General features: G+C 53.1%; 1 protein-coding gene across 4 annotated transcripts in view; it reads right to left on the minus strand.

Annotated features, from left to right (window-relative positions):
- The window catches only part of NIN (ninein), an 84,438-nt gene that overhangs the window by 48,394 nt on the left and 22,213 nt on the right, over positions 1 to 13,831 (minus strand). For all 4 annotated transcript variants that reach the window (XM_064715948.1, XM_064715945.1, XM_064715946.1 and 1 more), the window contains exons 4-8: positions 11,349 to 11,512; positions 4,922 to 4,961; positions 3,479 to 3,666; positions 2,332 to 2,478; positions 1,279 to 1,446 (exon numbers count right to left, since the gene is read on the minus strand). In XM_064715948.1, coding sequence (XP_064572018.1) covers positions 1,279 to 1,446; positions 2,332 to 2,478; positions 3,479 to 3,666; positions 4,922 to 4,961; positions 11,349 to 11,512 — 707 coding nt within the window. The remainder of the gene's footprint in view (positions 1 to 1,278; positions 1,447 to 2,331; positions 2,479 to 3,478; positions 3,667 to 4,921; positions 4,962 to 11,348; positions 11,513 to 13,831) is intronic.

Here is a 13,831-nt window from a genome sequence, read left to right on the forward strand (position 1 = left end):
AGGGACACCTTCCACCATGCCAGGCTGCTCCAAGCCTTGAAGAAAGGCCTTTTCTTTCCCTGAAAGCGTTCAAAACCCACGTGGATGTGGCACTTGGGGATGGGGTTCAGTGGTGAACAAGGGTTGAGCTGACAGCTGGACTTTTCCAACCTAAACCCTGCAGGAGCACAAAGAAAGGACTTGTGCTGGGGCTGAAACACCACAGACATTGCAGAAACCACCCCAGTGACACCAGCACAAAGCAATTTTACAGGGGAAAGCAACAAAGTGAATGTGGAACACCCACACCTGGGCAAGGTGGTCCCACCTTCTCAACCAATGCAAGGTGATGAGTGGGTTTTAAATCCTGAGCCATGGCAGGGGTCATTCCAGCCTGGCTGTTCTCCACCCACATGGATATTTAAAAGCCAGGAGAATCACACTGTTGGGAATCCAGCGATGGTCACATGAAATGATCTTCTGCCACCCACAGCTTCTAATAGATGGACAGGGATGGATTTATTCAGGTATCTGATTTCATCCCCATCACCCTTTTACTCTCCCTAATGGAACACTGAGGACTGGGCAGGGTTTCAAGTGCTGTCCTCCACCTCAGCACAAGCAATAATTCAGGTCACCCCAGTGCTCAGAGGTTTGCAGGTGCAGCTATTCAGGGAGGAAAAGGAATTAAATTGCTTCCTAACAAATGTAGGTGACCTCTTCAAGCTATGCTGGAAATCACAGTGTATTTTTAGCATTAAAAATGATAAAATGGGATGCACCATCAAGGAAATGGTTGGAAATTTCCCAGACCTCTTGTTACTAGCACTGGGAATTTTTATAGAATCATAGAATGGTTTGGGTTGGAATAGATCCTAAAGATCTTCTAGTTCCATCCCCTGCCATGGGCAGGGACATCTTCCACTATTTTTATCATTAAAAATAATAAAATGGGATGCACCATCAAGGAAATGATTGGAAACTTCCCAGAACTCTCGTTACTAGCACTGGGAGTTTTTATAGGATCATAGAAAGGTTTGGGTAGGAACAGATCTTAAAGACCTTCCAGTTCCACCCCTTGCCATGAGCAGGGACACCTTCCACTAGTCCAGGCTGCTCCAAGCCCTGTCCAACTTGGCCTTGAACACTTCCAGGGATGGAACAAGCACAGCTTCTCCGTGGGAAGTTTTAAAAGGGGAAAAAACAGAGGCTTCGGAAAGGAAAAAAATAACTCGGCATCCAACACGCGGATAAAAAAAATACACATAAAACCGGGGGTGAGATGCAGCTGGGGGTTACCTTCAGGATCTCCTGGCTGTTCTCGATGCCCTCCTGGTGCCAGCAGTCCAGGACCTCCTCCACACAGCCATAGCCCATGCCATCATCCAGGCTGGAGAAGAGCGAGAAGCCGATGGTGCTGGGCATGGCCGAGGGGGTGGTCGTGCGCCGGCCGCTCTCGTCGAAGGACTGTGAGAGAAAATGAGGATGAGGATGAGGGTGTGACAGGGCACAGGCAGTGCCCACAGGGCTTTACCAATGGAATTTCCCTAGCACTGCTCCAGAGATTAAGGATTAAGCTCTGTTTTTCCTCACTGCCAAGCAAAACCCGGCGGGAGCGTCGCTGCTGACCTCAAGCAGGCCCTCGGGATTTAAGATAAATCCCAGGAGGAGCAGGGTTCCAGAGCTGCCCTCACTGCTCCACAGGGGTTTGCCACTATTCATTTTGGGTTTGGAATGTCACTTTGCCTAAAACAGCTGCAGGGAGCACTTGTAGAGAGGTTTGGGTAGAACCCTCAGTCTCCAGGCAAAGACAGGGAGCAGATTTCAAACTCACTCTCTCAGGAAAAAATGCAAAAATTGGAGTAGAGATGTGGGAGCTGCATGTCCCCAGCCTGTCCCAGGCAGTGCTTCCCCCTGCACCCAGTTTATACTGGATGTCCCATCCTGGAGGTGCTCCAGGCCAGGCTGGAGGGACTTTGGAGCACCCTGGAATAGTGGAAGGGGTTGGAATGAGCCTTAAGGTTCCTTCCAACACAAACCACCCTGGAACTCTACAAGGCTTCACCACTGCACTCCACAGGTTGCCAGAGCCCTCTCCAAGCCCCAAAACTTCAAAGGGGAGCCATGTCCCCCTTTCCCATGAGGGTGTTCTGTGTTTTGTCTCCCCCAAAAGAGTTTTTTCTGAGTGAGAATTTGAAATCTGCCTTTGGAGCAGGGCAGGCAGCAGCTCACAGCCTCGCAGCTGCCCCTGCAGGGACAAACACCAAGGAAAAGGAGGAGACAGGCTGGGTGGGAACTGTTCAGGAATCCTCCTGCTCCTTTTACCCCAGGATTCTCCCCTCACTTTCTCACCTGCATGGAGAGGTGGCGTTTCAGCTGCCGGTACGGAGTGGATGCTGAGGGGGTGAGAGATTTCCCATTTCTGAACAGGCCATAAAAGAAATCCTCTATGCTCATGGTCCCATCTTGCTCCAGGTTATGGAGCACCTCCTCAAGCACCTGCAAGGAGACAGAAATCATGTAAAAGGCCAAAAAAATGTGGCAAACATTCTATTCCCAAGGCTCCAAAAAGAGCAAAGCAAGAATTATCTGCTACATCAGCCTAACACACATTTCCATATTCTCCATGTGGAAAATTGCAGGCACACATGAAAAAAAGCTCCTGGTCATCTTGGAGCTGCTGTTTAATGAGGCAGCAAGAAAAAACCTCATTTCCTTCTGCTCCTGAGCCAGTGTGACCTCAGGAATTCAGCTCAAGGTACTGAGATGCCAAACCCTGAGCAGCTGGAAGTGACCAGGCAAAAAAACAACCTCTAAGACACTGCAAGGTTATCATAAATCTGTTTGATGCTTCAGGGCATGCCGCCTTCTCAAAAGTAGGACTGGAGATGTTCAGATTAGCCCCTCACTATTTCCTTGTCTACAGTTTATCTTTTCCATTCTCTGCCTTAATACCTTGAAAATATTTCATTGTGGATGCAGCAAAGGAATACCTGCTCAGGAACATGTTTTGTGGAGGAAATTAATACAAACCATGTTATCTTAAGATGCAAAAAATCTAGTTTTTTAATAAAATGAAATCCTAAGTTGATAAGAGCCTTTTTTTTTTGCTAAAGATTTAATTTTCTCGTGGGCTCTTGCTGCAGGACAGAAACACCCACAGGCCTTCCCAAAGTCAAAAACAACCACCTATGAATATTTAACCCATATTTGCTGTCTAGCTAGAAAATTCCTAGGATTAAGGAGACACGTTTGGAATCCAAGCCATGCTTGTTAAATCCCAGATCCCCCTATGGCTGCGTGAGGAGCACGCACGCCACGGCTCAGCCTGGCAGCTGCCTTCTCCTGACGGTTTGGGACCAAAATCCTCCCTGAGAACCAGCAGCTGGGGCTGGAAACGCCTTCCCAAGCAGCCAGCTGTGCTTGGGGTGGATGCCAGGAGGGATTTTGGGGCTCCCACCAAAGGGCAGGCAGGGCAGGGCAGGGCAGGGTCGCTCACCTCGCCGGCCGCCGCCTGCAGCCCGTGCTGCTCACAGATGGACACCAGCTTCTTCCTGTTCAGGTGCCCATCCCTGGTGATGCCCAGGTGCTCACAGACCTCCTGGAGCTTCTCCTCGATCCAGTCTGGGCTCGGGGAGGCCCCAGGGGAGGCGTTGAGGTCGTCTGGGTTCCAGAAGCGCAGCTGCCCTGGAATGGGGGAGATGGATGTGCAGTGAGGAGCAGAATGTCTGGGGTCTGCACCCACAGGGAACCCGCTGCTGCTGCAGTGGGCACAGCTCCTTCATGGCTCTGCAGACCACAAGGGATCACTTGTCTGGGTTCAGAGCCCACTCTGGGGTTTAGGATGTGGATTGTGGGCCCAGCAGTGCCAGACTCTGCTCAGCTTTCACTCCCTTGTGCCACCAGGGGAAGGAATCTCATGTCCACAGAACCATGGAATTGCTGAGGTTGGAAAAACCTCTAAGACCATGGAGTCCAACAGTTCCCCAGCACAGCCAAGGCCACCATGTCCTCAAATGCCACATCCACAGAGCTTTTCATCCCTCCCAGAGCCTGGCCAGGCACTGGGAGCCTTCCCACAGCTGGGGCTGTGGCCAGGAGGATCTTTGGGAATGTGGATGAGTCTGATGGCCAATGTGGCCAGGGAAGGGCAGCAGAGCTTCCTCAGCTGCTGGCATGGATGGGAAAGGCACCCCTCCCTCCCCTGGGCTGTTATGGGATCGAGGGAGCTGCCAGGCCACTTCATGGGGGTGGAAAAGCAACTTCAGGAGAAAAAAGTTGGATTTCTTTGGATGGGGAAGGGGTTAGAGAGCAGCTGAAATGTGGAAGAGGTGCTGATATAACTAAAAGGAAGTAGGTGCATCCATCTGTGCCTCCAACAGCTCCATGTCCTTCCTGCCACCCTCCTGATGGAGATGGCAGAGCATTTTTTTGATGGAGATGGTAGAACACTGGCACAGGTTGCCCAGAGAAATCTCCCATCCCTGGAAATGTCCTGGGCCAGGCTGGACAGGACTTGGAGCACCCTGGGATCGTGGAAGGTGTCCCTGCCATGGCAGGGGTGGGACTGGACGAGTTTTAAGCTCCCTCCCAAACCACTCCAGGAATTGACAATTCTGTGACAATTAAGGAACTTTTAATGACTGGTCCCTGCTGACATCTAGTGCCCACCAGGCTCCACTACAGCCAGAGCCCCCCGGGGCAGGATGGGGAGCAGGACAGGGGTCAGGGGGACCAGGAACACCCACAGCAGGATGGAGAGGGCAGGGGGGTACAGCACAAGATGTGCCCTGCCTCAACATTCACCCCCAGCTGCACCTCCCCGAGCTCTGCAGCAGCCAGGCTGGGTGCTCCACACACCCAGAGCCCCTCTGACCCCTCCTCAAAGCTGAAATGAGAACAATGAGAACAAGTAGAGCCAGGAGCTGCTCTCTGCTCTTACCCTCGGCCTCGTACTCCTCGCTGCCTCGCGTCTTCCAGTGCTGGGGAGAAAACAAAAAAGGCTCCTGAGTTATTGATTGATTGCAAGGCATCCCCTGAATGAAAGAGACTCTGGGATCAGCAGCCAAGGAGCTGCAGGGCTCCAGCAGGGCTGCCAGGCTTTCATCTCCCTGCAGGCTGGGCTGGGCATCCAGGGCTCTTGGATCCTGCCCTGCTCTGGCACCTGCGGCTCTGTGATGGTGGCAGAGCCCAGAGGGGCCCAAAGCCCCACAGGGACCCAGCAGAGGGGACAGAGGGGACAGAGCAGAGCTGGCAGGGTGCTGGGAGCAAGGGAGAGATTTGCCCTCTGAGCAAACCATGCTGCTTTTCCTTGAGGGTTGATGGTTGAAGGGATGGGGATGATCACAGAGCTGAGTTATCCTCTCCTCCAGCACTTTATTCTGTGCACACTCAGCCAAGCCCAATTCAAACCTCCTGCACTGAGTGCAGCTCTATCAGGAGAGAGCTGTGCTGTCAACAAGAGCTTAACAGAGGGAAAATAAAACCACTCTCTGGTGGTCTTTAAACCATCCAGCTCCCTCTGGCATCATCCCATGAGCCCAGGCAGCACCAGGAGCAAAAGCACAGCATTGAAGGTGATTTCCTCATGTACTACACGTTGTCTCATCCCTGGCACCCCTGCAGCAGCCCAGGGTATTTATATTTACTCCCACCACATGAACTTTGCTCTGGCAGTGGCAGATGTTGCTCCTGCAGTGGGACAAGTGGATCCTTCTGCCCGCACGTGACTGATGGATTTGGAGTCAAAGTCACCCAGGACATAAAGAGGCTCTAAATCACCACAGAAAAGTTCAATAGCTCTCATTCAGATTACAGCTAAAAGCCATTAATCTACAACGTTGCCATGGAAACTGAATTAAGGCCCTGGACTTTTTTTAGCTCTGCTGCTGTTCCCGTTTCAGCTGCAGGACCAGGCAAGGGCCCTTCCCTGCCACAGCACCACAACGTCTCACGAGGGACAAAATGCAGGAGCTGAGGCAACAGGTGCCATTAAATCCCATCCTTGGAAGTTCTGCATAAAGAAACCCTGGCACAGGGTGCCCAGAGCAGCTGTGGCTGCCCCTGGATCCCTGGCAGTGTCCAAGGCCAGGCTGGATGAGGCTTGGAGCAGCCTGGGATGATGGAAAGCGTCCCTGCCATGGCAGGGGGTGGGACTGGATGGGCTTTAACCATTCTGGGATTCTATGAAATTGCCATGTGAAAATGCAGAAAACTTTGCACAGTGAGAGTGTCAACTTAGGTGCCAGAGAAATCACCCTGCAGCCACCCATCCTCCTCCTCCTTGGGGACAGCTGGGACACTGAGGGGAAGCTGGCAGTGATGCTCAGGAGGCAGATCCTCTGTGTGCCAGCCTTTGTGCATAAGCAGCATGCACAGTTTATATAGAATCAGATTAACCGAGCACCAGAGACCCTCACTTCAAGCACTTTCAGCAAAACCACACCAGCTGCTGCAAGTGTCCAAGGCCAGGCTGGACAGGGCTTGGAGCAGCCTGGGATGGTGGAAGTGTCCCTGCCATGGCAGGGGTGGGATGAGATGAGCTTTAAACTCCCCTTCCAACCCAAACCATCCTGGGATTCTACAAAACCACTCTGGGATTCTACAAAACCACAACAACCCCATCACCACCCCCAAGGGGCTGAACAAAGCCCAGGGATTTTTGGGCTGGGGTGCTCGTGTGACCTCCCCTCCCTCCCTCTGTCCCTTTGTGTGCTCGGGGTCAGCCACCGCCGGGAGGGGACAAAGAGGGGCCGGGCTGGGTGGGACGTGCCCATGTCGGGCTGCCATTGTCCCCCAGCCCCAGCAGGGCCCCAGCTGGCCCGGGTCAGAGCAGGGGGTGCCAGCAATGCCTGAGCCCCGCGGAGGCGCGTGCGGGGAGCAGATGGCTGCGAGTGCATCTGCGGCCTGGCCCGTGGGCCCTGCCCACAATGAGGCAGCAGCCACCTCTGTGTCCCCCCTGCCATCTGCTCCAGCCAGCCAGACCTTTGTTCTCCCCCGGAATATAGTGCTAATTAACATGGTGATCAGCAGCACATGCCGCGAGGTGAGCCCTGGCCCCGGTGCTGCCGATGGGGTTTGTTCTTCCCACATCCACACTGCAGCTCCCTGCGATGAGCAGAGACCCCCAAATAAAGCTCTCAAATCCCCACACCTCACTTTGCCAGGTGCCCTCAGCTCCAAGCACCAGTCACACCAGCAATGCACTTTTTCTGGGAGCAGGCACTACCCTGAGCTGTTAATCAAAAATCCTGGCTTCCCAGTGCTGATGAATTTTTTTCTTTCCACTGCTGATGGATTATTTTTCTTCCCAGATCCACACTGCAGCTCCCTGGGCTGAACAGAGACTCCCCAAAAAAGCTCTCAAATCCCCACACCTCACTTTGCCAGGTGCCCTCAGCTCCAAGCACCAATCACACCAGTAATGCACTTCTTCTGGGAGCGGGCACTATCTTAATCACAAATCCTGTGTTTCCAGTGCTGATGCGGTTTGTTCTTCCCAGATCCACACTGCAGCTCCCTGGGCTGAGCAGAGACCCCCAAAAAAGATCTTAAATCCCCAAACCTAGCTTTGTCAGGTGCCTTCAGCTCCAAGCACCAATCACACCAGTAATGCACTTTTTCTGGGACCAGGCACTATCTTAATCACAAATCCTGGCTTCCAGTACTGATGGATTTTGTTCTTCCCAGATCCACACTGCAGCTCCCTGAGCTGAGCAGCTCAAGCAGAGACCCCAAAAAAAAAGCTCTCAAATCCCCACACCTCACTTTGCCAGGTGCCCTCAGCTCCAAAGCACCAGTATAGCACTTTTTCTGGAAGCAGGCACTATCCTGAGCTGTTATTCATAAATCCTGGCTGCCCAGTGCTGATGGGTTTTGTTCTTCCCAGATCCACACTGCAGCTCCCTGGGATGAGCAGAGACCAAAAAAAACACCTCTCAAATCCTTGGCTTTGCCGGGTGCCTTCAGTTCCAAGCACCAGTCACACCAGTAATGCACTTTTTCTGGACGTGGGCACTATCTTAATCACAAATCCTGTTTTTCCAGTGCTGATGGATTTTGTTCTTTCCAGATCCACACTGCAGCTCCCTGGGCTGAGCAGCTTGAACAGAAACCCCCACAAAAGCTCTCAAATCCCTCACTTTACCAGGTGCCTTCAGCTCCAAGCACCAGTCACATCAGTCAGGCACTTTTTCTGGGAGCAGGCACTATCCTGAGCTGTTAATCACAAATCCTGGCTTTCCAGGACAGTCTCATTTTGGGAATCTCACCTCAAGGACCCAAAAGCAGGAGTTTCAACCCTCCCAATGAGCCAGGCCATGCTGGAAACAATTCACAAGCAGAGCATGAGAGCAGGTGGCACTGAAGGGACAGAACTGGGATGTGCCAGCAGATTCTAAAACCTCAAAGCTTGGAACAACCTGGACTGGTGGGAACTGTCCCTGCCTAGGGTAGAAGGTTGGAATGAGATGGGCTTTAGAGTCCTTTCCAACCCAAATTCCATAAACCTGCAGTAGGAGGGACCTCTCCCAGAGCAGAGCAGCAGCTGGGGAAGGGGAGGGATGGATGCTCCCCAGGGAGGTTTGGAACTCAGCACAGCCACCATCCATGGGGACAAGCTCCTGCAGGTCACAGGGACCCTCAGGAACCCAGCACAGCAGGGTCAGTGCCAAATCCACACCCAGCTGCTCATCACCTGATCCAGCAGCACCTGAAAAGCCCCGGGGATGGAGGTGGAGCCTCTCCCTGGGCAGCTGCTCCCAGAGCTGCCTTCCTTCCAGCCTTTCCCAGAGCTGCCTTCCAGCCTTTCCCTCGTGTTTACCAGGGAGGGAGGGAAACCTCTCAGACACAGCCTGAGCCCTTTTAATTGGCACTGCCTGGGAGCAAGCACCAATTAAGCCATCCTGCCCCAGTTCTCAGGCTGGGGCTGTGTTTGCACACAGAACTGGGCAAGGGCTGATCCCTGGCCAGATCCCAGGGAATCAGGAGCCTCCAGCACCCCCTCAGCACCTTCCTGCAAGTCATTCCCATGCACACCAAGATGATCTGCTGATAAAGCGGGGGTTTCACAAGTTTATCCTGATTTTTGTTCCACTTGCAGAGCAATTAACCATCCCAGCAGCCCAAAAGGTGCAACAAGCATTGCCAGCAGGAGGCTGATCCAGCCCTCAGCCACGGTGTGGTTACACCAGCTGGGTTAATTAACTGACCTTGTTAATGGGCTGCCCTTTACACCTCTGTGACAGCTAAAACCAAGGGGTGAGGTTGGAGCAGCTCCTTCCAGCAAGGACATCATTCCCTGGAGAGTGTGGGTGGATTGACACCAATTCCAAGGTCAGGGCAGCCCATGTGGCCAAATCCAGAGATGGATGAGCATCCCTGTGGTGCTGAGCAAAGGCCACCAGCAGCAGGGAAAACCTTTCTTTGAGGTGCTGGTTTGGGGTTTTTTAATCATTTTTAAGCTCAGCTGCATAGGAATAACTCTGAAACCGTGGGAATTGAAAATTCCTTCCTTGCTTTCTCACACAGGGCTGGGTGTCCCCCTACAACAGAGCTCCAAGTGAGGCCACGAGACAGAGGAGGGAGAAAGCAGCAGTGCTTCTGCTTCCCAGTGGAAAAACTCCCAGCACATCTCCTGAATCAACAATGCCTGGCACAGCAGGGCAGGCTGGCAGCAGCCCAGCTCCAGGGCAGGGCTCTGACACACAGCACCAACCCCAACCACTCTGCTCCTCTGCCTGGGGAAGCAGGAGGAGATTCACTGGCACAAAGAGAGCCACAGAGCTGGAGCACAAACGCAGGAATGGGGATTTTTTGGAGCAATTAGATGCCACTGTCCCAAAGCAGCTGCCCCTTCTCCCCATCCCTCCTGCTGGAGCCATGGGCAGCTTTTGGCAGCTGCACTGATGGATGTGGACGTGCTCAGGCTGCTCCCAGCCCACACCTCGTTAGCCACGGGGGCAGCAGCTCAGCCCTTGCTTAATTGCTGGCCCACACTCCAGCCAGGAGCACTGGCCCAGCTCCTTCCCACTTCCCAGGGAGCAAGGGAGCCACGCCTGGCATGGCTCATCCTAGGGACAGCAAGGAGAGAGGCCAGGACAGGCACTGGGACATCCCAAACCCCTCTGGATGAGGGCAGCAGCCACATCCTCAGGTGACAAGGCCACCCCAACACCAAACCTAGGGACAGGCAAGGAGAGCAGCCAGTAAAGGCATTGGGACATCCCAACCCCTTTGGATGTGGCCAGCAGTCACATCTAGAGGTGACAAGGCACCCAGCACCCACCCTAGTGCCAGCAAAGGCACTGGGACATCCCAAACCCCTTTAGATGAGGGCAGCAGCGATGTCCAGAGGTGACAAGGCCACCCCACCACCCATCCCAGGAGAGCAGTCAATGCCTTCACTGGGAAGGCCCGAAACACATCCCAACCCCTTTGGATGAGGGCAGCAGCGATGCCCAGAGGTGACAAGGCCACCCCAAGACCCATCCTAGGGACAGGAAAGGCATTGGGACACCCAAACCCCTCTGGATGAGGGCAGCAGCCACATCCTCAGGTGACAAGGCCATCCCAACACCAATTCTAGGGACAGGCAAGGAGAGTGACCAGGAAAGGCATTGGGACATCCCAAACTCCTTTGGATGAGGGCAGCAGCGATGTCCAGAGGTGACAATGCTACCCCAACACCATGTCCAGAGGTGGCAAGGCCACCCCACCACCAATCCTAGGAAAGCAGCCAATGCCTCCACTGGGAAGGCTCCAAACACATCCCAACCACTCTGGATGAGGGCAGCAGCGATGTCCAGAGGTGACAATGCTACCCCAACACCAATCCTAGGGACAGACAAGGAGAGAGGCCAATGCCTTCACTGGAAAGGCCCCAAGCACATCCCAACGCCCTCTGCATGAGGGCAGCAGCCACATCCACAGGTAACAAGGCCACCCCAACACCAATCCTAGTGCCAGTAAAGGCACTGGAACATCCCAATCCCCTCGATGTGAGGAGCAGCAAGGTCCAGAGGTGACAAGGCCACCCAACCACCCATCCCAGGAGAGCAGTCAAAGCCTTCACTGGGAAGGCCCGAAACACATCCCAACCCCTTTGGATGAGGGCAGCAGTGATGTCCAGAGGTGACAAGGCCACCCCAAGACCCATCCTAGGGACAGGAAAGGCATTGGGACACCAACCCCCTCTGCATGAGGGCAGTAGCCATGTCCAGAGGTGACAAGGCCATCCCAACACAAATCCCAGGAGAGCAGTCAATGCCTTCACTGGGAAGGCCCCAAACACATCCCCAACCCCTTTGGATGAGGGCAGCAGCGATGCCCAGAGGTGACAGGGCCCCCCACACCCTCCCTTCCCTGCTGACCTCCTGGCTGGCAGCAATGTGGGCAGGACGTGGCTCCTCGCTCAGCGGCTCGATGACTGTCACCTCAGCAAAGTCCTCCACAGACTCGGGGAACTCCGGCAGCGAGCGGCGCCCGTAGCGTTTGCCGCCCTTGATGTACTTGGGCTGCGCTTCTGGGGAGCAATCTGGGGAATCCAAGCACACAACACAGCAGGAATGGCATTGCTGAGCTCTCTCAGGGCTGGTGTGTTCCTCCAGCAGGATTGTGAGTGCCCAGTTGCTGCCACCATTCCTGGTGGGCAATGGCACCAATGGTGGCTCCACTCCTGGATCATCCCCACCCTCTGTGACTGTGTTTGCAGGGTCTGAGGATGAGGGAAGAGATGAGGATCTGACTCCATGTTTCAGAAGGCTTGATTTATTATTTTATGATATATATTATATTAAAACTATACTAAAAGAATAGAAGAAAGGATTTCATCAGAAGGCTGGCTAAGCTAAGAACAGAATCAGAAAGAATGATAACAAAGGTTTGTGGCTCGGGCTCTGTCTGAGCCAGCTGACTGTGACTGGCCATTAATTAGAAACAACCACATGAGACCAATCCCAGATGCACCTGTTGCATTCCACAGCAGCAGATAATCATTGTTTACATTTTGTTCCTGAGGCCTCTCAGATTCTCAGGAGGAAAAATCCTAAGGAAAGGATTTTCCATAAAAGATGTCTGCGACACCCCTCACCCTGGCATTGGGTCTGATGGTTGGAATTGGTGCTGCTCCCTGCCAAAAAAAAGCCAGCACAAAGAGCAATCTTCCTCTTCCTCACCCCTCCCCATTTCCCAGATCAACTTAACAGGATGGGGAGGGAAAATCTCCACAACCTTGCCAGGAGCTGGGGATGGAAAGTCCATTAGGCCTCTGCTCCTTGCACTCACCTCCATTAGCAGCACCAGGCAGGTTTAATTAGGGACTGAGTTGCACTGAGGCAGCTCAAGTCTCCAGATCCTGCAGACACCCGGGCGGCTGCTGCTGCTGCTCTCTGTGGGTTTGAATTTCAGCTCCATTAAAAATGCCCAAACAAGCAGGAGAGCGGAAAAAAATTGGGCAAGTTTGGAGTCTCTGGGGGCCCCGACGGGAGCAGCTGATGTGAGAGACAGTGGGGCAGGTCCCAGCCTGTGCTGAGCAGCCAAAGCCAACTGCAAGATCTAAATAACCCTTTGGAGTCATCCTCTAATTACAGGGGCTCCACATTCCCCAGCTCCAGCTTCCCCCAGCAGCTCCTGCCTTTGGGGACTGAATTATCCGGGAGCACTGGCAGGCAAGGATCAAAACAGAAAATAAATAAGCACGTTTTGGGCTGTTTTCAGTGAGAATCTGGAGCAGGGGGCAAATTAAACCAAGGACCAAATTAACCAGGGATTCAATTAGGGGAAGGCTTGGTGCCATGCTTTGTTTCAGTGTTTGCTAACCTGACTGCTGAAACCCCCCCAGGACTCCAGCATCTTTTATTTTCTGCCTCTCACAGTGGCAAGAGCAGCAGCTTTTGAAAATTTTATTTGCAGAGGGCTGTGATATAAAAGAAATGCAAGAGTGCAATACTAATAAGGCACAGGGAAGCTGTTCCAGCACTGACAAAGGATGCAGGGAAAGCAGCAGGTCTCCAAACCCCCTCACCCAAATGCCTCCTCGGATAATATTCCTTTAGATATGGAAGAAAAGGCTTCAAGCTTGTTAGAGGGGAGAAAAAAAAAATAATATTCCACAACTTAGCTATGCAATGAATTATAAAATACACAGGCTGAGGAGCGCTTTGATTCCTACAGCCCCACACTCCATCCAGCCTCGGTGCAGCTCTAGGGAACAAACCCCGTGCCTGTGTTTGAACAAGGCCATTCTAACAAGATTTGCTGCAGCTGGGACTCAGCACATGAAAGTTGGGCTGATGGAGTGCACCGATAGAAAAATCAGGAGGAGACAGGCTGATTAAGGGAGAGCCCCAGAACAAAAGCAAACCTTATCACTCCTATTAAAGCCCGCCCGGTGGTGAACAATCTCCATCCAGCAGCTCTCTCTGAAATGCTAATATTTGTGGCTACTCATTCACCCAGTTATTTCCTCCCTCCCTCACAAGAGAGGGCTGGGGGCTTTGTTTTTTCTTCAGAAATCATTTTTATTATTCCTCAGACAGAGCCGTACCTCCATCTGTCTTTGGAGAGATGGAGGAGGGGGAAGAAGCTGGGATTTAGTGAAGCCACAGCTGAATTTCCTGCTGAATTTCCAAAGAATCCTGTTTCCATCCCTGCCACACTGAGAGTGCTTTACCAGCTGGAAATTCAGGGGTCTGTGGAAGGTGTTCCTGCTGTTGGAATGAGGTGGTTTTCAAAGTCCCTTCTGCTCTGTGGCTCTCAGGAGCACAAGTGCCACCACGCTGTGCCCCCTGTGAGCACAGCAAAGGGAACAGCAGGAGCCTCTCCCCATGTTGTGCTTTGAGCATTTTTCAGGCTG

The sequence above is a fragment of the Zonotrichia leucophrys genome, chromosome 5 (assembly GCF_028769735.1).
Source record: "Zonotrichia leucophrys gambelii isolate GWCS_2022_RI chromosome 5, RI_Zleu_2.0, whole genome shotgun sequence".
Classification (NCBI taxonomy): Eukaryota; Metazoa; Chordata; class Aves; order Passeriformes; family Passerellidae; genus Zonotrichia; species Zonotrichia leucophrys.